This window comes from Sinocyclocheilus anshuiensis, unplaced genomic scaffold (genome assembly GCF_001515605.1).
Source record: "Sinocyclocheilus anshuiensis isolate Anshui unplaced genomic scaffold, SAMN03320099.WGS_v1.1 scaffold128, whole genome shotgun sequence".
Lineage (NCBI taxonomy): Eukaryota > Metazoa > Chordata > Actinopteri > Cypriniformes > Cyprinidae > Sinocyclocheilus > Sinocyclocheilus anshuiensis.
In genome coordinates, this window is record NW_015555710.1 from 387640 (window position 1) to 409401 (window position 21762).

The 21762-nt window shown below is 36.0% G+C and overlaps 3 protein-coding genes across 3 annotated transcripts in view; 1 reads left to right on the top strand and 2 right to left on the bottom strand.

Annotated features, from left to right (window-relative positions):
* Positions 1–4228, bottom strand: part of LOC107671920 (60S ribosomal protein L9-like) — a 6798-nt gene extending 2570 nt beyond the window's left edge. The window contains exons 1-6 of the mRNA XM_016464931.1: positions 4199–4228; positions 3671–3717; positions 3458–3573; positions 2717–2812; positions 2420–2552; positions 2211–2291 (exon numbers count right to left, since the gene is read on the bottom strand). Coding sequence (XP_016320417.1) covers positions 2211–2291; positions 2420–2552; positions 2717–2812; positions 3458–3573; positions 3671–3716 — 472 coding nt within the window. The 5' untranslated portion in view covers position 3717; positions 4199–4228. The remainder of the gene's footprint in view (positions 1–2210; positions 2292–2419; positions 2553–2716; positions 2813–3457; positions 3574–3670; positions 3718–4198) is intronic.
* Positions 4229–4484: 256 nt separating this feature from the next.
* Positions 4485–10459, top strand: lias (lipoic acid synthetase). Its single transcript, XM_016464930.1, has 11 exons — positions 4485–4622; positions 4888–5060; positions 6152–6245; positions 6997–7077; positions 7185–7341; positions 7688–7745; positions 7832–7960; positions 8456–8601; positions 8694–8764; positions 9590–9701; positions 10076–10459. The coding sequence occupies exons 1-11, from the start codon at positions 4533–4535 to the stop codon at positions 10141–10143; spliced, it is 1179 nt and encodes a 392-aa protein (XP_016320416.1). The 5' UTR covers positions 4485–4532; the 3' UTR covers positions 10144–10459.
* Positions 10460–12012: 1553 nt separating this feature from the next.
* LOC107671908 (UDP-glucose 6-dehydrogenase) lies at positions 12013–21710 on the bottom strand. The gene is made up of 11 exons (XM_016464913.1): positions 21539–21710; positions 20343–20504; positions 20055–20156; positions 19775–19975; positions 16949–17061; positions 16474–16600; positions 15867–15997; positions 14342–14481; positions 14086–14177; positions 12958–13068; positions 12013–12854 (listed from the first exon to the last, which is right to left on the bottom strand). Exons 2-11 carry the CDS (start codon positions 20502–20504, stop codon positions 12753–12755), a joined length of 1281 nt encoding a protein of 426 aa, XP_016320399.1. The 5' UTR covers positions 21539–21710; the 3' UTR covers positions 12013–12752.
* Positions 21711–21762: the final 52 nt, after the last annotated feature.

Genomic DNA, 21762 nt, shown 5'->3' on the forward strand with positions numbered 1-21762 from the left:
ACAGGATATGGATTTTTAAGTTGTTCTCTTTCTTTTAACTTACCTTCAGATGTTTAGTCATGTTTATTTTGTGCTGAAACTGGTATTAATGTGGAGGAGATGATCAGTTCACGTGCGCTACGTGCTGCCGCTTCTGTTGAACTGAGGCACTACAGCGATCTGTGACATCTGTCACTCCACATTAAACACGCCAAAACAGCATTTATTGTTTAAATACTGCAATACAATGGGCATAATTTAAAATATGAGATTTTATTTCATATTAAATGTACCAAAGCACAAAGCTTATTGCGATTTATTGGATGGGAATTACCCTTCAATGTTCCGTCCATTAAAGGGGTCATATGATGCGATTTCAAGTTTTCCTTTCTCTTTGGAGTGTTACAAGCTCTTGGTGCATGAACATTAAAGCATGTCAACATATTCTGTTACACCAAATACACAAAATAATGATCTTTAAAATAGCATCATATGACCCCTTTAACTGAAAACAGGCTAGACTAATCGATTTTGGGGATTTAGGAATCGATATCGTTCCGTAAAGATGAGAATAGATTAATATCGAGATATCGATATTTTTTTACCCAGCCCTACTAATAACGCCGTAGTCATGTGTCGTCCGCGGGAATGGCTTCCGCGTATGACAGATGGGGGAAGTGATAGAAAAGTGTTTTTTACGTTTGAAATATGGATATTTTTCTTACAAAACGCATGGATTCGCTACAGGAGGCCTTTATTCACCCCCCCATGTGAGGCACGTTTTATTACAAATGCTTGCACTTTATTTAACGTGTTTTGGACTGTTGAACAGAAACACCCGCCCACTACAATGATAGAGCTTAGAAGTGCCAGGACAATTTTTAATATAACTCCGATTGGATTCATCTGAAAGAAGAAAGTCATATACACCTAGGATGGCTCGAGGGTGAGTAAATAACAGGTTAATTTTCATTTTTGGGTGAACTAACCCTTTAAGAATGTCAGAAGGGGGAAAGGAGGCTAAAAATGTCTTTTGCAAAATAGTCTAAACACATCAGGACCTGCAGGTAATAGCAAATTAACACAGACAAGGTGAGGGAGGGTACGGTTTAGGCTTAAGATTTAAGGGTTTCCACAACCAGTCCAGTAAAAGAATGGCATTTCAAATCAATTTTAGGACAAACAAATGACTATTTTCTGAAAAAGTTGGATGAGTCACTTTTGATAAATCAAAATAAAATCACAAAACAAGATGTTCTTGTGCATAATACTGGGATTAACTAAAACAGCAACTGAAGAACCTCTAACTAAATCCAAATTGTATTACATTGCTTGGCACAAGCACAGCTGTAATTCAAATCAACAATAGCTGCGTTTACATGGACCCTACTAATCCGATCGTAATAGGACTAGAAGCACAATCAGAATAAAAAAGTCACATGTAACCACGTCAATCGGATTGAATTGGCCAGATCCGATTCAGATTTCGATCGGATTGTGAGGGGTGGTTTAATCCTTTTGTAATCCGAGTGAGAGGACATGTAAACACTTGGATCGGATTGAAAACCGAAACTGGAAAGTACTGCGCATGTGCAGTGACGTAAAAATAGCGTAATGACGTATGACGAGCGGAACGAGCTGTTCTTCCTGGTGAATAAAGTGTCATAAATGAGTGTCCCGTCATTATAAAACTCCCCTTTCACTCAGCGTCTGTGAAGTGGAGCAGCACAACGTTCCATCAGTCCTTGTTTAAGACTCATCCACAGACGACTGGTTTTGGGTGCGGGAAGGGGCACTTTTACTGCTTTATAAAGTAAGCAGCACAGCACAACAGTTCATGTGCAGGTCGTCGCCTAATTGGGACCCGAAGTAGATAAATATCACATGTGCTTTTTAAAACAGTATACAACGACAGCGGGAAACTGTATATTCACGCAGTGTGCACATATCAAAAGAGTAAATCCGATCAGAAGCTCGTGACATATAAACACGCATATCAACCCGATCACTTTATTTAGCGTTCATGTAAACACTACGTTCGGATTCGTCAATCAGAATGAATTCATTCCGATGGAAGCAAAAAGTGTCCATGTAAACGTTCCTAATGCTAACAATTCATAGACCCTTTCATCTGCAAAAAGGCCCTTATATAGTTTAAAATTATGCTTATGAGGTCAAGTTGCATGTATCTCTCGTCAAAGGTTGACACTGTACATCTTAGAGATGCTTACCTGAGTTTGACACCAGCTCAATGTCATTACCCTCCAGAACCAGCTCGTCTTTTTGAGCAGCAGACACTGCGCATGACACACCTACACACACACACAAATAAAAAAATTCTGCATCAGTGCAACCAGGAATGTATAAAGTAGGATTATGGGCTTTATGGTGACAAAGTATGTGAAATCAGACAAAAAAAAAAAAATCCTATAACACATACCTGACCTCATGCGGACACGGCGGATGTACTTCTCTCCCAAGAAGTTTCTGATCTCCACCAGAGAGCCGCTCTCCTGAATCACCACATTAATGGGGAAATGGGCATATACAGATCGCATCTTGTATCTGAAGCCCTAGAGAAAAAAAATTAACATGCATCACACAGCAGTTCATATCTTTTCCTCTTCAATAACACGGCAAAGAAATTAAGGACACTAATACAGTCTTTTAAAAGTGGTTTTACACAGTTAGGATCTTCTTGTGTGATAACAAATGTACCAAAATCGATTTTACTTACCAGGGTGACCCCCTTGATCATGTTCTGGACATGACTGCAGATGGTGCGGACTGTGGCCAACTCCTTCCTGTTACCCCACCACTTGTCCACGCGCAGCTGAAACAAATTGTTTGCATAAATTCCACACACGTTAACATTAGGTATTTTTGCATCACTAATTTTATTAATCAGAATTAATCCAATATGATTTCAGATTCTGGATCTGGAAGTTGCAACATTTCATATTTTGAAATATAAAATGTTGCGATCCAATTCACATTTTACATGCACTATTGCGCTTTACACTTATCCCAAACAAAACTTGTCATACTGAGCATATTTGCTGTTTTTGAACTGTCAGCTTTCTTTTTAGATGTGTTGTCATGTCAGAAGATTTTAGCATACATTTAATAAATATTCAGTCCGCTTCACTTATCAGTTTGTAAGACAGCATAGGCACATTCGTAAGATGCAAAACAAACATAAGCATCATAGCACTGCTCAATGCATTTTTTTTTTATCAGACTCAAGCATTTACACACTATTTTTTTTGCCTGATGATCTGATTTCAGGTCTGTCTCCACCTCCTTCCAATCGATTTCATTTTTATCTAGCCCAATCGGATCAATTGAGGTGTTTACATGAAAGATTTTCAGTCTGATTAAGCCATTAATCCATTAACCAATATTTGGGTGAATATAAATATAACAACTATTGCTAGGGTTATTCTGCATTTAATTTCCATGTATCAAGACTGCAAACCTTCTTATTTTTCTTGCCCAAAAGACTGAGCTCCAGGTTAATATGGTTGAACTCCCTGCGGAGAACTCCACGGGGTCCCTTCACAACAACTGTGCGGCCCTTGAGGGACACCTCGACTGCAAGCAAATAGCCAAAATGTAATAAAAGTGAAGACATGGATAAGGAGAAAATGTTTTTAAATGCTTAGGATGTGATATGTGTTTTTTGGCATACCGTTGTGGGGGATGTCCACTGTCTGGTTACTGAGAATGGTCTTCATTCTAAGAGAAAGGTACAGAAAATCAGTCGGAGAACGCTGAAAGATACTTGTTATAATACATCTTGTTGACTTGTCTTCACGGTGCCTTCATTTATCAGTAGAGAAAACCAGATAGCCTAGTGCAAACCCGGGGACATCAGAATGAACTGTCAACTACATCCCGACAGCAATGTTAACGTATTCTTTGACATTTCAGTCGGTTTTACGGTTAACTGAACATTACTAATGTCATAATGAGACACGTATGGCATTATATCAATGTGCTCAATAAATTAGTTGCGCTTGCTACAGCCTACAAGTTTGGCTAACAGATAAACTGCGACAATAAAGCAGCATCGGATATTCGCCGCTAATACAACTACAGATATTTTCATGATTATGTAAACAACATCCTGGGGCACTAAGAAAACCGGACGGATTTGACATTAGTGCAGATTGTAGTTGATTAAAATGCACAAGAACAGGATGCGTCATGTTCTTACCTCGCCGATTAAGGGGGAAAGGAAAGAGAAAAGACGTCATGACGTAAATGTAACCAGTACGTCTTGCGTCATCGCCAGTTTCCAAGGCACAACCAAACGAATACAGATACTGAAAAGCAAAGTTAATGAAGTGAACTGTCACAAAGATTATTAAATAAGATTTTATTGATATATATATTGCTTTGTCTATATATATCAAGAGCAAAATGTACCACATCCACAGGTTTGTCAGGTATATATATATATATGAAGTCTTTGTCATAAACATGCAGTGTGAGTTAATCGATGTCAGAACGATTGTTGTCAATGACAGGCTCAAGCTGGATCTAAAGTCATGGCGTTAATCAGCAGAAGTTGCGGTGCTGCGGTTAGATATTTGTCTAATCCTCTGTTTTTGCCATCAAAATGCTTTGAGGGGTATAATGTGAGTGATTTCTTTGTTTTGTTTTAGTTATATGATTGATTGTACAAAAACATAATGTCAACTAGTTTAGTGTCGGTGCAGGCCAGTAACGTTACAGAAGTTACTGCAATATAACAGTATAAAATACTGATTAAATATATTAAAATGAGCTTAATATTTTCTACGCACATTATATGCTATTAACAATGTACGAATATATGCTGAGCTAACCAAACTGGATGTTAAATTGAAATGGATTGCCCTGAGCCTTTGCTTCTGGTCGCAGGTTTACTGTAACAGACTGACCACTGTTGCCAACACATCCTCAACACTCACTGAGAGGAAGAGAGACATGAAAGAGGATGGCCTGAACCTGCAGGACTTCATATCTGGAGAGCTGTCAGAAAAGAGCAAGTGGGAGGAATACAGAGGCAACCTGAAGAGACAGAAGGGAGAAAGGTAAACGTATGGACAGACACCACTTTCTTTTTGGTGCATGAATGTGGAAATCTTTCAGTACCGTGGTTTTATCAAAGTGTTGTGATATTACTATGGTCATCAATGCCATACCAATACGAAAGTAATAAAATAATGTATTATTTTTTTCCTATTATTTACAGTGATTTACATTTGATTTACATCAAATGTTGTCCAGTTGTTCCTTTAGGCACATAGATATTGTTTGTTAAGAAACAGAGTGTGTGCTTTAATTGCTGAATGACTGAAAGCATTTTTGTTTGGTAAAGAACAATTTGTGAAAATATTGTTTAAAACCCTGACAAAAACAGTGGAAATTGGTGCCGTTTCTGATATTTATATGGTCAAAGGGTAAAATTCGGATCACTTTTAATGTCGATCGGTGAGATTTTCATAGCAGACCACTTGCACAAAATGCATATAAATATTGGAAGTCACACTATATCTCCCAAGATTATGTCTTACTAAGATGATATTTAAATGCTTAGTTTTAGGATCAAAGCTTTAAGGTTTTGATTGTGGGGGGACTTATAATGCAATGCAGTAAAATGACGATTGAGACTAATAAACATTTCTCAAAACCTGATGTATCATGTTTTATACTCACCTTTTAACATTATTTTACTAAAAAACAAAAAAAAGCCTCAGTCCAGTAATTGTTCATCTTGAAATATTACTAAAAATAACAATACAATAAGTTATTCTTACACTAACTTTATTCAAATCAATAAAGATTTCACTGCAATAAATACATAAATAATAGATTTGTACTAAAAGGCCTACTTGTTAAAAAGAATAAACTATCAATCAGATGACAGAAGGCATGTAGTAGATTGTGTGCAACAGTTTTTCCAGCAAAGTGTTGATTATGCCCTAATTTAGAGATAATTTAGAAATTTCCGTATCACATATGATACAGTAGGCTTTATAGGGTTAAGATGTAATACATTTTATGAGAAACAGATATAGAGATAGATACCTCATAATAAAACCTACTGTAATAATTAAACTTTTACATATACATGCATAAAGTCCAGTACATATGATTTAACCAGTTGTGTTTATTTTGCCAGGCTAAGGCTACCACCATGGCTGAAAACAGAGATCCCTATAGGAAAGAACTACAACAAACTGAAGAACACACTTCGAGAGCTGAACCTTAACACAGTGAGTGTTTGAAAACATGCCTTACATCTCAACTGCTTCACACAGTCTCCTGACACAATGGTCACAATGGACACAGTTCTCTAATACAATGAACGTGGATGAGGACCAGGGGCTGTCAAGCTCCAAAAACAAAAATCAGCCATAAAGCATCATAAAAATAGTCCATAGGACTTGAGCACTACGTACTCCACTGTTTGGGGTCAGCAAGAATTTTTATATATATATATATATAAATAATACTTTCATTGAGTAAGGATGCATTTAATTGATCAAAGTGACCGTAAATCCGTTGTTAGAAAAGATTGTTGTTGTTTTTTTGCTTTTTATCCATCAAAGTATCCTGAAAATATGTATCACCATTTTAAAAAAAAATATTAAACAGCTATTTTCAACATTGATTTGCACCAATTCAACATATTGGAATAGACCAAATGAACACTCTATGATTTCTGAAGGATCATGTGACAAATAATTGCAGCCTTGTTGAACATAACGGACTTATTTCAAAAACATGAAAAAAATATTTTACACACCCAAAACCTTTAAACCTTAGTGTATCTAGCTATATAGTGTTTAGTGTTGTAAACAGAATTTTGCTATTTAATGTAAATCTTGCTAAACAACGATGACTACCTTCCACTTTTATTGTATGTAAACGAGCAGCTTGGACATTCTGTTATTTTAAAAGGATGTTTATAAGCCAGTGTTACATGAATTATCTCGAGTCTATCGACGGTTATTGTTGTTATAGGTCTGCGAGGAGGCCCGGTGTCCCAATATTGGGGAATGCTGGGGGGGAGGAGAGTATGCCACTGCTACAGCGACCATTATGGTGAGTGTATTGAGTCTGCGAAATGCCCACACATACACAAGGACGATATCTCAATGTTATGGTCTTGACTAAACACCTCTACTTGATTTCCCACACTCTTGCTATAGTTGATGGGGGACACATGCACACGTGGCTGTAGGTTTTGTTCAGTTAAAACAGCAAGACGTCCTCCACCTCTTGACCCTGAGGAGCCATATAACACAGCTAAAGCCATTGCAGCATGGGGTCTGGACTATGTAGTACTCACATCAGTGGACAGAGATGGTGAGAAAACGTGAAACACCAGCAAACCAAAATGAAAGACTCCATGAAAAGCCTTGGACATTTGCCATGCTCATTGCTTTCCTCATTGATGTATTTCCCTAGTAAAACTAAAACATATTAAAGGGCTCATCCATTTAGTTACATTATAGCCATGAGTTTATCTGTTATAATCATTTTTAGTAAGTGAAGTTTTAGTAGTATGCTAGCATACAGATAACATATAGAAGAGAATAGACATGGACTAAGAAGCACAAAACTTTCATTTTGGTTTCATTGTGTCTTTAAAATTTACCGTTGCACTTTATTTTTGACTTCTGACAATATTTTTATTATAATGAATGAACAGACATTCCTGATGGAGGGGCTGAACACTTTGCAAAGACCGTCTCCAACCTTAAAGGAAGGTACAAAAATGAAAAAAAGAGTTTATTTGTTTTTTAGAATCAACTCTTTCATCCATTTCTCTCATACATGATCTTTTCTCTCTTAGGAACCCTGAAATCCTGGTAGAGTGTTTGACTCCTGATTTCCGTGGTGATCTGTCAGCAGTGGAGAAAATTGCTTTGTCTGGGCTTGATGTTTATGCTCACAATGTAGAGACTGTCAGAGATTTACAGAGGTTAGTGCTGTAGAGTCTCGTGTGCTCGCATAAAAAGTCTTCTCCGTAACAGTACGGATTTATTTATTTATTTTGTTTTTATTTTTTTGAAGAATGTTTTTAATGCTGTTTGTAAAGTTCAGAAGCACAGACAGCTTTCAAAATGTGGTGTTTAATTTTTTCGTGTTTTATTTTTACGCAAAAATATATACACTGTGTATTTGTGGTTGTTTTTACTTGTAAAAATGTAAATATTTTAAAAAATAATAATTATATATTATAAAAATAATAATAAATATTATTGTAAATATATTTTATTTATGTTCCTTTTATGTTTCTTTCATATTTTATTTGTATTTATTTTTTTTTCCCTGTTTTGTTTCTAGCATGTACAGTCACCACCAGATGGCAGAAATATCTAGTCTATTTTATCAAGTGAATTAGTAGCTCTCATCATTTAAAGCTTGTAGATTTCATTGCTGACCTCACTTTTCATCTTTGACCTTTGACCTTAAGGCATGTGCGTGACCCCCGTGCAAACTTCGACCAATCACTGAGTGTTTTACGACATGCTAAAAAGGTGAAACCCAGTGTGCTCACGAAGACTTCCATAATGCTGGGGCTCGGAGAGACAGATGCGCAGATACGCTCAGCTCTGAAAGGTAATTCATATTAGAATTAGAGATGCGTTACGTATCAAGGGAGGTCGATAAATATGCATATATTAACATGAGAGTTCTCTGTGTTCTTGCAGAATTGAGGGACTCTGGAGTGGACTGTCTAACACTGGGGCAGTACATGCAGCCAACCAAACGCCATCTCAAGGTACGAGAATAATAAAACAACCAAACTCTGTCCTGGATGGCACACTCCCAGTCTGTTCACTAATCATCTGATACACTCTGCACACAAAAATGGCAAGTGCTGACTGACATCACCAGCCACAAGCTGATTGGCTAGCTTTACGCAGCGTTCGGTAGTAAAGGTGTGGTCACATTCGGTTGAATTTCAAGTGCAAAATTGGTCCATTGTCAATAGTTCAGCAATGTATGCAGCACAGCTCACAGAGTCAATGTCTTTTGAGACCAGCTTGAACCTGTTGTGAAATCTGCATGTGAAATCTTTCACCCTAATGCGAAATTCCCAATCGTGTGGATTTCGCCCTTAAAAAAATTGTCAAACAATGGCAATGTAACTGTACCTTAAAGCAACTCTATGTAGTTTTGTGTATTTTTGGAGTCCCCTATAGTTAAGTGAAGTCTCTATGGTAAATATATTATAAGTGAATAACTATAAAAGTCCATTTGCTGTGCCATAAAGCAAACTGCCCTTTTCACTTTTTGAAAATGATATTTCAAGGTAAAAAAAAACAACAACTAAACATATAGTTTCTTTAAGTGATCTATTTTAGATAACGTTGCATAGAAACAAAACAAACTCTGATTGGACATGTTGTGTGGATCTAAGAAGAACCAAATTTTACCGAAGTGAGAAGTCTTCCAGAAATAATAATTCAAAAGCAACAGGCAACATTTCCCATTTCATACATTATTTCAGTTTCATTCTGTTACATCACACACTTGTCACACTTTCAGAATGTCATTATCTCTTCTTGAATGCATCAGTCTGAAAGTGTGTGTCTGGTTGAAGGTGGAAGAGTATGTTACTCCTGAGAAGTTTGCTTACTGGGAGAAGGTTGGCCAGGAGATAGGCTTTGTCTACACAGCCAGTGGGCCACTTGTGCGCTCCTCTTACAAAGCAGGTAACCTGACAACATGTTTTAATTCATGGAAATGTAGCTAATACTCAGATAATGGCATCTGTTAGCATTCCCATATTTTTTTTTCAATGACAGTTGCTTGGCTGGTGCAAGATGCCCCAAATCTGTGACTTTAAATCTCCAATCTTTTCTCATGGGGCAACAACAGCTACATCAATAAAATTAATCATTTGCTGTATGTTGCTTGCAAAAAAAATTCATTCCATCATCTACTTTAGAATTTGTAAAAGCTTTTACAACAAGAGGTGTAGTTTCGACTCTCAGGGCAGCCAAACCTTGACTCCATTTTTCATGAAGCACTTACAATTACACATACTGTAACATTATTTGTTTTAACATACGGTTTCATTTTTTAGGTGAATTCTTTTTGAAGAATCTGCTGGAAAAGCGGAAGACCAAAGGAGCCACAGTGGCAGCAGAGTAAAACTAGTGAACGTCACCTGTCTACAGTATAAATACTATTAATAGGATGGTTCATCCAAAAATGAAAACTCTGTAATAATTTACTTTCCCTCATGTAATTTTTCTGCAACAAATAGTAATACAGGTTTGGAACAACATGATGCCGGAATTTTCATTTTTGGGTGAACTGTCCCTTTAAGTATACATATTACAAAATGATGTTGCTGTAACTCGTAATGTTGTTTTAGAAATGGATTAAAGATCTGTATATTGTGTATCATTTAAAGGGGTCATAGGATGCTAATTTCACTTTTACATGTTGTTTGAACATAAATTAACACATCTACCCTATAATGATAAAAATCCACCCAGTGTTTTTTATTTAATACCTAAAAATAATATCCCCTTTTTCAAATCGGGCCGTTCTCAGCTTCTTGTCTGTGTGACGTCACACGGACGAAGGCCGCTCCCGTGACAGTAGATTGACACTAGCACCTTACCTTAGACCCGCCCTGAGTGAGCTGTAACAGTCCGACCTCCATTGTTTCACGGCAGAAGCAGATGTAGACAAGAATGGCTCCTAAGCGATTGAGGTGTTCTGTTGTTGGATGTAATAATGAACAGCAGTCGTCATTTACTCCCGACAGGCACGTGCACAGGTAGGGCTCCGCCTGTGCAGAGCACATGCCCTTTTTGCCCTTACACACTCCGAAGTGCCCTTTTTTTTGGTGATGGTGTTTTTTTTTCCTTCAATAAATCAATGATATTGGTCACCCTTTACATCTGTCTGTCTGCTTTACAAATATTTAGCTAATGAAAGGTATTAAAAAGAGCTTGTGACTAAATCTTGTTGGATCCGCTCAAACTGTCAGTAAACCTGTAACTGCATTTGAGTTTGACACAAAGCGACTGAGTGATCCTCGTCACCTAGGTAAAATATATTTCTAAGACATTTATGATCGCTGATACACTTAATTTATTAACATTTAATCATATTATATGGTCGCATGGCTAATTCATGTTTACGCTGTTAATATGCATGTATTCTAGCTAGCTACTTTTTTTATCTAGCATTCTATACTCTGCTCGTCTTCAAATGTATAAACGTAGTAAAACATGTTTTTACTACAGTAATGTTGTAACCAACAAAAACTTTACAGAATCAAATCATTGTGAAATCTTTATATTTTATCATGTATAATGTAATACATTATATATATATTACATAGCTAAAAAAATATTTTTCTTCAAACGTAATTTTATTGAACTTTATGTGTGCAAAGCAGAGAAAAATTGAATTGTGTATATACTCCCGACATCTGAGCCGCTGAAGACGCAGGGTATTACTTTTGTTTGTGAAGGGAATGCGCCCCCGATCTACCTAAATCCGTTTATGTTCGCGGGAATCATTCGTGATCCAGCTTTACTTACAGCAGAAGTGAGTATAAGGTTTTTTTTATGAATCTTTGCAATAGCTGTTCCTAATAACATGCTACTTAGCAAGTTTTGTGCTAAATGTGGTTAAAGTAAACAGTCTCTCAGAGCACGGTTCGTCAACCCACAGAAGAGAGGGGCGGGGTCAGCAGAGCTCATTAGCATTTAAAGCAACATGCAAAAAATGGGTTGCATTCTGCAGAGCTGATTTTGAAAAGGTAAAAAGGGTGTTTTTTACACTACCATTGAGAAATTTTAACCGAAGTACATTATAGACTTTTCATTAAGACTCTAAAGAATCATATCAACTTGTGGAAAATGGGCATCCTATAACCCCTTTAATATCAATACAATATATTTAATTCAAACTTGTCAAAGATCATGTTGTTTTTTTTTGTTTCAGCCATGGTTGGCTTCCATATTTAAGCCTGTGAAATGAGTATCCAAAACCGCTTCATTTCATTGGTCCATATTTATTTAAGAATTACATTTTCTTCAATCATAATACATGACCATTATAAACCTGTACAGTAAGAGATGATTTTATAAAAGCTACAACTGTGACTCTACAATAACATACACAGTGCAGGTTGAACAATACATATCAGAGGATTCATAAATGATTAATAACGGAGTCACACAAACAGCTATTTGGTATCACATGCCAAATTTCAGGCAACAGCGGTTTTTTATGTCCCACTTGGTCCTAGTATTTAAAAGTTGCAATTCCTTCTGTTACTGCTCCTTCAGACATCACTCTCAAATAAGTAGATGATTTTGTCATTAAAATCTACACTACAATAACACTGATAACTGTAAACAATAATATACTACTAAACAGTACTGGGATGTTAATGTATTAACATCAGTTTTGTGTACAGTTAATATACGTTTCAAACATGTTCCGAAATGGCACAGACATGAGAACATTCTAAAAAATTTCAAGAATAATGATTTTAAAATCTAAGACACAAATGACAGTGTTTAAAACATTAAATCACTGCATTTTTGTGAATGGCCATGAAAGATAAAACTCAGTCTTAAAAAACATTCTGAAGACAGAAACACACGCACACACACAAAGCACATGCATTTTTACAAACAGATTTCCAGCAACGGTCACACATTACTTTGGTTTTCTCAGCAAAAGACTTTAATCAATGTAAAGTGCACATGCGTGTGTGTATGAGTCGGTGTCTAGGCTTTGGATTTCTTGATGGGTGGTTCATTGATTCGTGGAACTCCACCAGATGGTGTGAAGGGAATTCGGGTCGTCACCTTCTTTCCAATGGTCTCGATCTATGCAAAACACACAACATTAAACCATGCCAACTAATAGAGAGATGAAGTCAGGCAGGTAGGCACAGCTACTAACTTGTTAACTGCAGAAATATCCACTCACCTGAAAGCCAAAGTTTTGTAGCTGAGGGTGCAGATGGTCCAGGACTCGTCGACCATCAAAGATAAATGCTGGTTTCAACATCTTGTGGTATATTTTCTCATAATCCAGATCCTAAAAACAAACACATGCAATACTTCACTATTCTTTTTAGACATACCATTGTGTGTGTGTTCTTTTTTTTTACTACATTGTAGTACCACATATACAATAATAAGAATATGGTAATCATTCAGTACCATGGCAGGGCTCGACAGTAAGGACTTGTTGGCCAATAGTTCAGATTTATTTAAATTGTAATTTACGCTTAGAAATGTAAATGTAATAGTCTATTTTTATTTATATATTTATTTACATTCTAAATTAATTAAATATATAAACCGAAAAGGTTATACTTTATATTAAGGTGTCCTTGTTACAGTGTAATTATACCATTACGTACGGAGTAATATTAATTAACTACATGTACTTACTGGTTAGGGTTACTTGCATGTAATTATGCATAATTTATTGTTATTATAATAGTAAGTACATGTAGCATGTGTAACAAGGACACCTTAAAATAAAGTATGTATTATTTATATTATTTTTGCATATAAATTTATAATTCCGCATTTATTCTAATTTTTTTAATGTATTAAACATTTTTACATTTCTAAATAATATATGACCAAACATCAATTAATTTACATTTGTAATGTTTTGTATTAATTGTCAAATTATTTAAAAATATTATTTAGTATTACACATTGTTATATTTCTAAATGAATATTCTAAATTGCTTTTATAATATTATATTTACATTTAAATGTATGATTTATTCTAAAATTAATTATAAAAAAATACTAATTAGTAATATTTTTAAATATATACATGTATAGGTAAATCAAACATTTATTAATAATAAAACAGTAAGAAAATGTCCAAAAATACCTGGAAATTAATGCATTGTTTGCAAGGCACAAAAATGCATGTACATGATCAATAAATATGGCGCTGATATAGTGTTGGTCCAATAGGGCAAGTGACAGTTCTGCTTTTGTAAAGCAAACCACTTTAAATCAAAGCATGAATCAAATATTACACTATACATCAGTGCTTTGAGTTTGTGTTTTTCTGTGTGCCATGTACCTTAAACATGTCCCACTCTGTGCAGATGACCAGGGCATGTGCACTTTCACATGCCTCATAGGGGTCCGACGTCACTGTTACAAGATCAGACACTGCAGAGAGAATGAGAGTCACGGCAAATTAGACAGAAACACGCAGACGCAAACTTTCTCCTGCGTTCTCTTATGCGAGTCTCTCCCCTACATGACATTCAGCATGACACAGCACTCGCTCCCTCTTGACCTAATGCATGGTTTTATCTGCTCAACACGCATACCTCTCTCTGGGTTGTCTCCGGAAATGCTGGGTTGAGACAGGTCCTGGATTATCTGCTCCTTCAGCACTTTAGGGTCATAAATATGCAGCTTGGCTCCTTCGTCCATCAGATACTTAGAGATGTAGATACTGGAGGACTCTCTGAAACACACATACACACACAGGAGAAACTTACAACACAAGATTCCCATTTACACACAGATTATGATGCCATGGAAAAGGCCCTTTATGAATCAAAGAGAACAGTAGCAAAAATAGAACATATTAAATAACTAATAATATTTTAAATAATATTATACAATATTGAAAATTGGACTTTTTTTTTTTCAGGCAGTTTAATGAAACTGTCATAATTTCACAGTGGTGTCCAAAAGACTAGACTAGAATAGAATAATCTCATTGTGAAATCTCACTCAACTGTGAGGGTTATATTGTTTAAGAAAAAACTAACCGGTTAATACTGAGTTACAACATCATTTGCCTATTTTTGAGCTTCCATTGAAAATACCTCTAAACAAAGTCCAACAGAACAAACATTTGCGCATCTCTGAACAACACAAAGTGGTGCTTTCCTTCTAAATGAATCACTGTTTTTGAAAGAATTGACTGAAGAATTAAGTGAATAATTCAATTAATTATTATAATTCACTTGTAGGCACCTACTGGTGAAACAATGTAAAAAAGCATTGTGATACAGTAAAAAGACTTGTTTGTCTGAACATCAACACTCAGCTAATCAAATTCGAAGATTGGAACTAACAGTGTAATAAACATTTATGATTTTGCATTAGTTCTATATCACTAATAAAATAAGTAAATTTGTGCCATTCACACCTTTGCACTAAAAGTCAGATTTCCTTGCTTCCATCAATGCTGTTAATCTAGGAATGATTAATGCCATGAATCATGCTTAAATTGTGCTGCATAACATGATCACCAGGTATTGCATAAACTTCTGGAGTTCATATTACCTTAAATGCTGCTCCCATTAGGAAAAGATGGACATATTAAATAATAAAACATTCTGAAATTCATGTGAAACTTTTCACACAACTGTGTGACAATTTGTGACACATTGTCATGCTAATAATATAATTATTTTCACTAGTGGTATCAGACTTTGGACCCCACTTAGTTATTGAAGGGATTTGTTATAAGCTTGTGTTCATGCCCCATTCTATTATGTCTTGAATGGAGGTAAAAAAAAATAAAAAACAACAGTCATAATTCTCTTCTGAAACAATCCACATGCAGAGGCATGACATATACTCAGTGACTCTAGATAAAGGTCATGGGTGGCACAGGTGTGTTTACGCATGTATTGCAGTGTTTTAAGTCTGCATGGTTTTAATAGGATATAGTTCAAACCAAGGAAAACTATGTGTAATCTTCATTACACAATCAAAGTTGATGGTTAACTCATGCTCTGACATCTCATGGTCTGTGTTTTGTAGGTTAAAGTGAAAGACACAGCTTTTGACTTGTCATAAATAAAACAGACTGGTTCAAAGTATCCCTGTACGTACCTGGTGTCTCCTGTGTCCTTCTTGAAGGAGAAACCTAACAAAGCGATTTTCTTCCCTGTAACGGTGTTAAACAGGCAGTCAATGATCCGACAGGCAAATCTCTTTCTCTGATATTCGTTCATGTCAATCACCTGAACATAAGGAAGCACAGAGTAAAAGGTTAGACAAAATTAATCAAACTTATTTTCTGATATCAATGAGTTTTCGTATGACAAGTTATCATATGAAAGTTTTTGGTTGGTAAGACTTTTAAATGTTTTTGAAATAAATCTCTTATGTTCACCAAGGATGTATTTATTTGAGCACACCATTAAAAACTGTAATATTGTGAAATATCATTACAATTAAAATAACTGTTTTCTATTTTAGTATATATTAAAATGTAATTTATTCCGATGATGGCCAAGCTGAATTTTCAACAGCCACTTCTCACTTCCCATGTGCATCTCCACACATTCAAACATGCTGTGACATGATCCGTCAACCATTTGATGATTTTACGTGAAGCTAAATCTGACTTGATGCGTCTTTCCACTGAATGATGACTCACGCAAAGCCAACATATCCCATCAAGACTTACTAAATAAGCATTCAAAGTGAAGTTTACCTGTTGCCAGTATGAAGCAACCTCTGGGAGATTCAGTGCCTCACATAGATACACCAAATTCAGCACATCCTTCTGAAAACAACTTCCTCCAAAACCTGATACAGACACAAACACAACTGAAGGCCAGCTGAAGCACAACTCACATTTGTTTGCGTGAATCTCATTCTATCATATCATAAAGAGCACCAATAATGAGGAATTAAAGGGGTCATATGATGTTGCTAAAAAGAACATTATTTTGTGTATTTGGTGTAATGAAGTGTTTATGCGTTTTAAGGTTCAAAAAACACATTATTTTCCATATAATGTACATTATTGTTTCTCCTCTATGCCCCGCCGTTCTGAAACGCGTCGATTTTTACAAAGCTCATCGTTCTGAAAAGTGAGGTGTGCTGTGATTGACCTGCTATCCAGTGCGTTGTGATTGGCTGAATACCTCAAGCGTGTGACAGAAATGTTACGCCCCTTACCATACTGTGATGCCATGTCCCGGAGCGAAGTCTCATCTCCACCTATCAGGACGCGATCTGGGTCCTTCAGGTCCTTCACTGCTGTGCCCTCCGCAAGGAACTCTGGGTTCGAGAGAACCTGTAATCAAAGGTGGGAAAAGGTCATTTATTAACACAGAGGAGCAGTGAACAAATCCCTAAGGTCCACAAATCCAGTTGGTTTATTCACTTGTTCACTTGAGAGAGGCAAAAATAGCAACCTTTGTAGAAAAGCCCTTTTAAAACAACAGCCTAATCCAGATTATATTTACAAGTAGACGATGGCTGTGTAAAATGTCAAACTAATGTAGAAGTATATTTTCACAACATAAATTAGACAAACAAGTTCCTTTAACTTTTTAATACCCCACTGTGTCCTATTTGAGTGAACACACACACATATACATACATGTATATACTGTACACACACACACATTACTATTCAGTAGGAGTCCTTAAAGGGGTCATAGGATGCCCATTTTCCACAAGTTGATATGATTCTTTAGGGTCTTAATGAAAAGTCTGTAACATAGTTTGGTTAAAATTTCTCAATGTTTCAAAATTTCCCGACATCTGAGCCGCTGAACTCGCAGTGGATTACATTGTTTCTGAAGGGAATGCGCCCCCGATCTACATAAATGCGTCTATGTTCACGCAAATCATTCATGATCCAGCCTCATCTACAGAAGTAGTGAGTATAATGTTTTGTAATGAATCTTTGCAAATCGCCTTTCCTAATAATGTGCTAATTAGCAAGTTTCACGATGAATGCGGCTAAAGTAAACGGTCTCTCTGAGAGCAGCTGGGAAGAGAGGGGCGGGGTCAGCAGAGCTCATTAACATTTAAAGGTAAATGCTACAAAAATGGCTTGATCTGAAAAGAGCTGTTGTATGTTTTTATGTTTTTTGCACTACCATTGAGAAATTTTAACCAAACTATGTTACAGACTTTTCATTAAGACTCTAAAGAATCATATCAACTTGTGGAAAATGGGCATCCTATGACCCCTTTAAGATGTTTTTAATGTTTTTAAGGAAGTCTCTTATGCTCACCAAGGCTGCATTTATTTGATATAAAATACAGTAAAAAAACATTACAATTGTGAATTATTACTACAATTTAAAATGACTTTTCTATTTCAGTATATTTTAAAATGTAATTTATTTCTGTGATGCCAATGCTAAAGTTTCAGCAGCCATTACTTCAGTTTTTAGTGTCACATGATCCTTCAGAAATTATTCTAATATGCAGATTTGGTGCTCAAGAAACATTTCCTTATTATTATCAATGTTTAAAACAGTTGTGCTGCTTAACATTTTGTGGAAACTGCAAAAACAATTTTTTACAGGATTCTTTGATAAATAGAAAGTTTAAAATAACAGCATGTATTTGAAATAGCAAAAAGGTGATTTTAAAAAGAGTGGATGGTGACACTTTCCTTTATACAATTATCAGTGTTGGGGAGTAACTAGTTATATGTAACGGAATTATGTAATTTAATTACAAAATAAAAGTAATTGTAATCAGTTACAGTTACTTAGAAAAAATGTGTAATTAAATTACAGTTACTTTTATTTTGTTTTGAAAATGTTAAGGATTACAAAGGGGGTTACATCAGATTTTTTTCACAAATACTCCCACATACATATTTAATTGAGTTCTTTCATAAATTGCAGTGACTGCTCTAAAATATGAAACACCAATGTTTCAGAAGTTTATAACATGCTTATCCGATAGGGTTTATGTATATGCTTTATTTTTTTAAGATCAACTGTTTTTTTCTAAGGCATTGTTAGATTCCAGTGTTTCCAGTCTATGCAAAGATTTGATTTCAAAAACAGTATCATAGCTATTCAACTATTTCTTGTTATGATTTTAAATATGTATTTAACCTCAGAATGATTTTAAAGTCAGTCTGATTTTGTGGTGGCTGTGCTTCATTTTTTCCATTTTCCACGTTGGTATGATTCTTTAGGGTATTCTTGAAATGGTCTCAGTGGTCGTGTAAAACAACACCCTTTTTACCTTGCCAAAAACAGCTCTGTTCACAGCGACTCGTTTTGGTGCATATCTCTTTACATGCTAATGAGTTCTGCTCACCCCGCCCCTCTCTTTTGTGGAAGAGCAAACGCGATTCGCAAATAATCATAAAAAATAAAAAGTGTGTTGACACCGATAGCCTTGTGGGCAGCGCGCTGACATACAGCACCATTGCACTTCGGGTGTCCCATGTTCAAATCGGACCTTTCCCGATCCCGCTGAAGGTGGAAGAGAGCGCTGGTATTCATTCCAAAATCAAAATGGCTTGATAATTGAGACTGTTTAGGTTTTTGGGGGGTTAAAAAAAAAGGAGTGAATTTTTATCATTGTAGGGTGGTTGTGTCCACACACTGCTAATGCTAATTTATATGCAAATGAAGATTTTTTGCATCCAATGTCTCCTTTAAGATTAAAATATTATAATCTTAATTCAAGTGATGAAGGATTTCGAAAGTCTGACAGTTATCAGTGTTGAGCACATATTGTAAGTTTAACCCTGCCTGGTTTACATGTTTGAAAATGATTAACAGTTGAAAACATTAGAAATTTAGAAAAGTAATCAAAAAGTAATCAAATGTAATCAGTTACATGAATAAAGTAATTTAAAAGTTACACTACTTATTACATTTTAAGTAGGGTAACTTGTAATCTGTAACCTATTACATTTCCAAAGTAACCTTCCCAACACTGACAATTATATACAATTGAACCTCAAATTCTGGACTAAATCTCATGGACATTTTGTTTGTCAAGTTCCGCTCACACAAACACACCTGCAAATTGAGGCTGGGTTTGGTGTTTGCATCAAATATCCTGCGGATGCTCTCAGCTGCACGGACCGGCACCGTGCTCTTCTCCGTAACGATTTTATACCCATCCGACATCTCCACAATCCGCCGTGCACATGCCTCGATAAACTTCAAGTCAGCAGCACGACCTTTGCCCATACCATATGTCTTAGTTGGGGTGTTTACCTGAGAAAAAGAGAAGGATATCTGGGTCAGTGTACAGACCTACATACAAAACCACATCAAAATAGTTTGTCACACTCACGGAAATGAAGACCAGATCTGCCTCTTTAATGGCAGAGTCGATATCTGTGGAGAAAAAGAGGTTCTTCCCACGGCAAGACAACACCACTTCATTCAGACCCGGCTACAACAGCAAGAAGTAGAGACACATTTCATGAAGAATTCTCATTAAAAACATTTGTAAATGGATGAAGCATTTCTTTTTGAAATTCGTTGTACTATTCACTTGTTTAAGGGTAAAAATATTTCTAATTAAGAAAATAAATCAGAGTGCACCTTTAACTTGAATGTATATCTTTAACGTTGTTACCTCGTAGATGGGCAGGGTGTCAGAGTTCCAGGCTTTGATCCGGGATTCATTAACATCCACTACTGTTACTGTGATCTCGGGACACATGCTTGCAATGACACTACATGTCGGACCTCCAACATACCCAGCGCCTATACAGCAAATCTTTTTAATCTGAAACATCTGAGAAAAGAGACAGATGGAATCAAGGTTAAAAAAAATGTAGCCCTAAATGGTCTGCAACAGATTATGAGACAATTATGAATGGCCGCTTATTAACCATTGAACTACTCTCAAGGCAATTCCTTCTCTTTCACAGAGACCCAGGGCCTCATGAGGCCGTCACTGGTAAGTATCATATTACTGACCCCCTGGGGCTTTATGTAGTGATGAGAAGTTCGGCTCCTTTGCGACGTTCGGTTCTTTTGAACAGTTCATCCCAAAATACGATTCAGCGATTCTTTTCTATAATATATATTTAGTGATCCACTAATAAATGCTATTCAAAATAAATCCTAAAATCAGTTAAGTCTCGCGTGTATATTACATTAAGGTAATAAAAAATAAACTGTTTTTTAAAGTTGATGTAAAGTAAATTACATTTCAACCCATCAGTCCAATCTCACTCATCGTTTCTCTGGTAAATTATTCAGTAGGTCTTTGACATCACTTCGTGAATGAATCGTTCAGGGCTGCGTTTCCCAAAAGCATCGTAAGTTTAAGTACATCCGCATCGTAGACCCATAGAAACCAATGCAGCTACGATCAATTTAGGCTAACGATGCTTTTGGGAAACACAGCGCAGAGCGGTTTTGCGAAACAGCAGATCGAAAGACTCAAAAGACGAAACCGTTTAAGTTAATTAACGTGTATGGCTCTGCTGCAACAGCCATAAATAACTAATAATAAAAAACAGATGATAAAATTTAATGATAGATAGAAATAACGCAAATTTTGTGTCCGCAAAAACAAGTTTATAACTGTTGCCTGTTGATGCTTTTAACGTAAAATGTCGTTAAATGGTTTATGATTTGATTGCTGATGTTCTCGTGAACATAGGAACTCTTTAACTTAATGATAAAACGGTTTTATCATTTAAAGATTTACAGAATATGATCAGTTTTAGATTCTGTATTATAGCTTCAATCACAACTTTAAATTCTATGTGATATACTTTAAATATATAAAAGATTTCAATAGCTATAATACAGACTTACCTTGTCTCACAGTGAAGTTCTTCAGTTAAACACTCTTTTGTGTGACTCAGGCCAGTATGCAAGTAAGGTTCCTCCGTCTGAGGTGCCTTGTTCCCGAATGAATAAAACTATTATATCCTTGATACATACACTCACGCAGAACACACACACATTTACGAACGAACACACACACCGGGAGGGGGATAGCAACGTAAACACTTCAGAGAGGGGAGGGGACAAACTCC

What these genes read in the sequence shown, in the direction of transcription:
- lias (XM_016464930.1), top strand. Translation starts at nt 4,533, where the DNA reads ATGGCGTTAATCAGCAGAAGTTGCGGTGCTGCGGTTAGATATTTGTCT. An exon ending in AATGCTTTGAGGGGTATAAT is followed by an intron (nt 4,623 to 4,887) that starts GTGAGTGATTTC and finishes TTCTGGTCGCAG; the next exon opens with GTTTACTGTAACAGACTGAC. An exon ending in GCGCTCCTCTTACAAAGCAG is followed by an intron (nt 9,702 to 10,075) that starts GTAACCTGACAA and finishes TTCATTTTTTAG; the next exon opens with GTGAATTCTTTTTGAAGAAT.
- LOC107671908 (XM_016464913.1), bottom strand. Translation starts at nt 20,504, where the DNA reads ATGTTTCAGATTAAAAAGATTTGCTGTATAGGCGCTGGGTATGTTGGA. An exon ending in TTGCTTCATACTGGCAACAG is followed by an intron (nt 15,998 to 16,473) that starts GTAAACTTCACT and finishes CCTTATGTTCAG; the next exon opens with GTGATTGACATGAACGAATA. An exon ending in CAGAGTGGGACATGTTTAAG is followed by an intron (nt 13,069 to 14,085) that starts GTACATGGCACA and finishes GTTTGTTTTTAG; the next exon opens with GATCTGGATTATGAGAAAAT.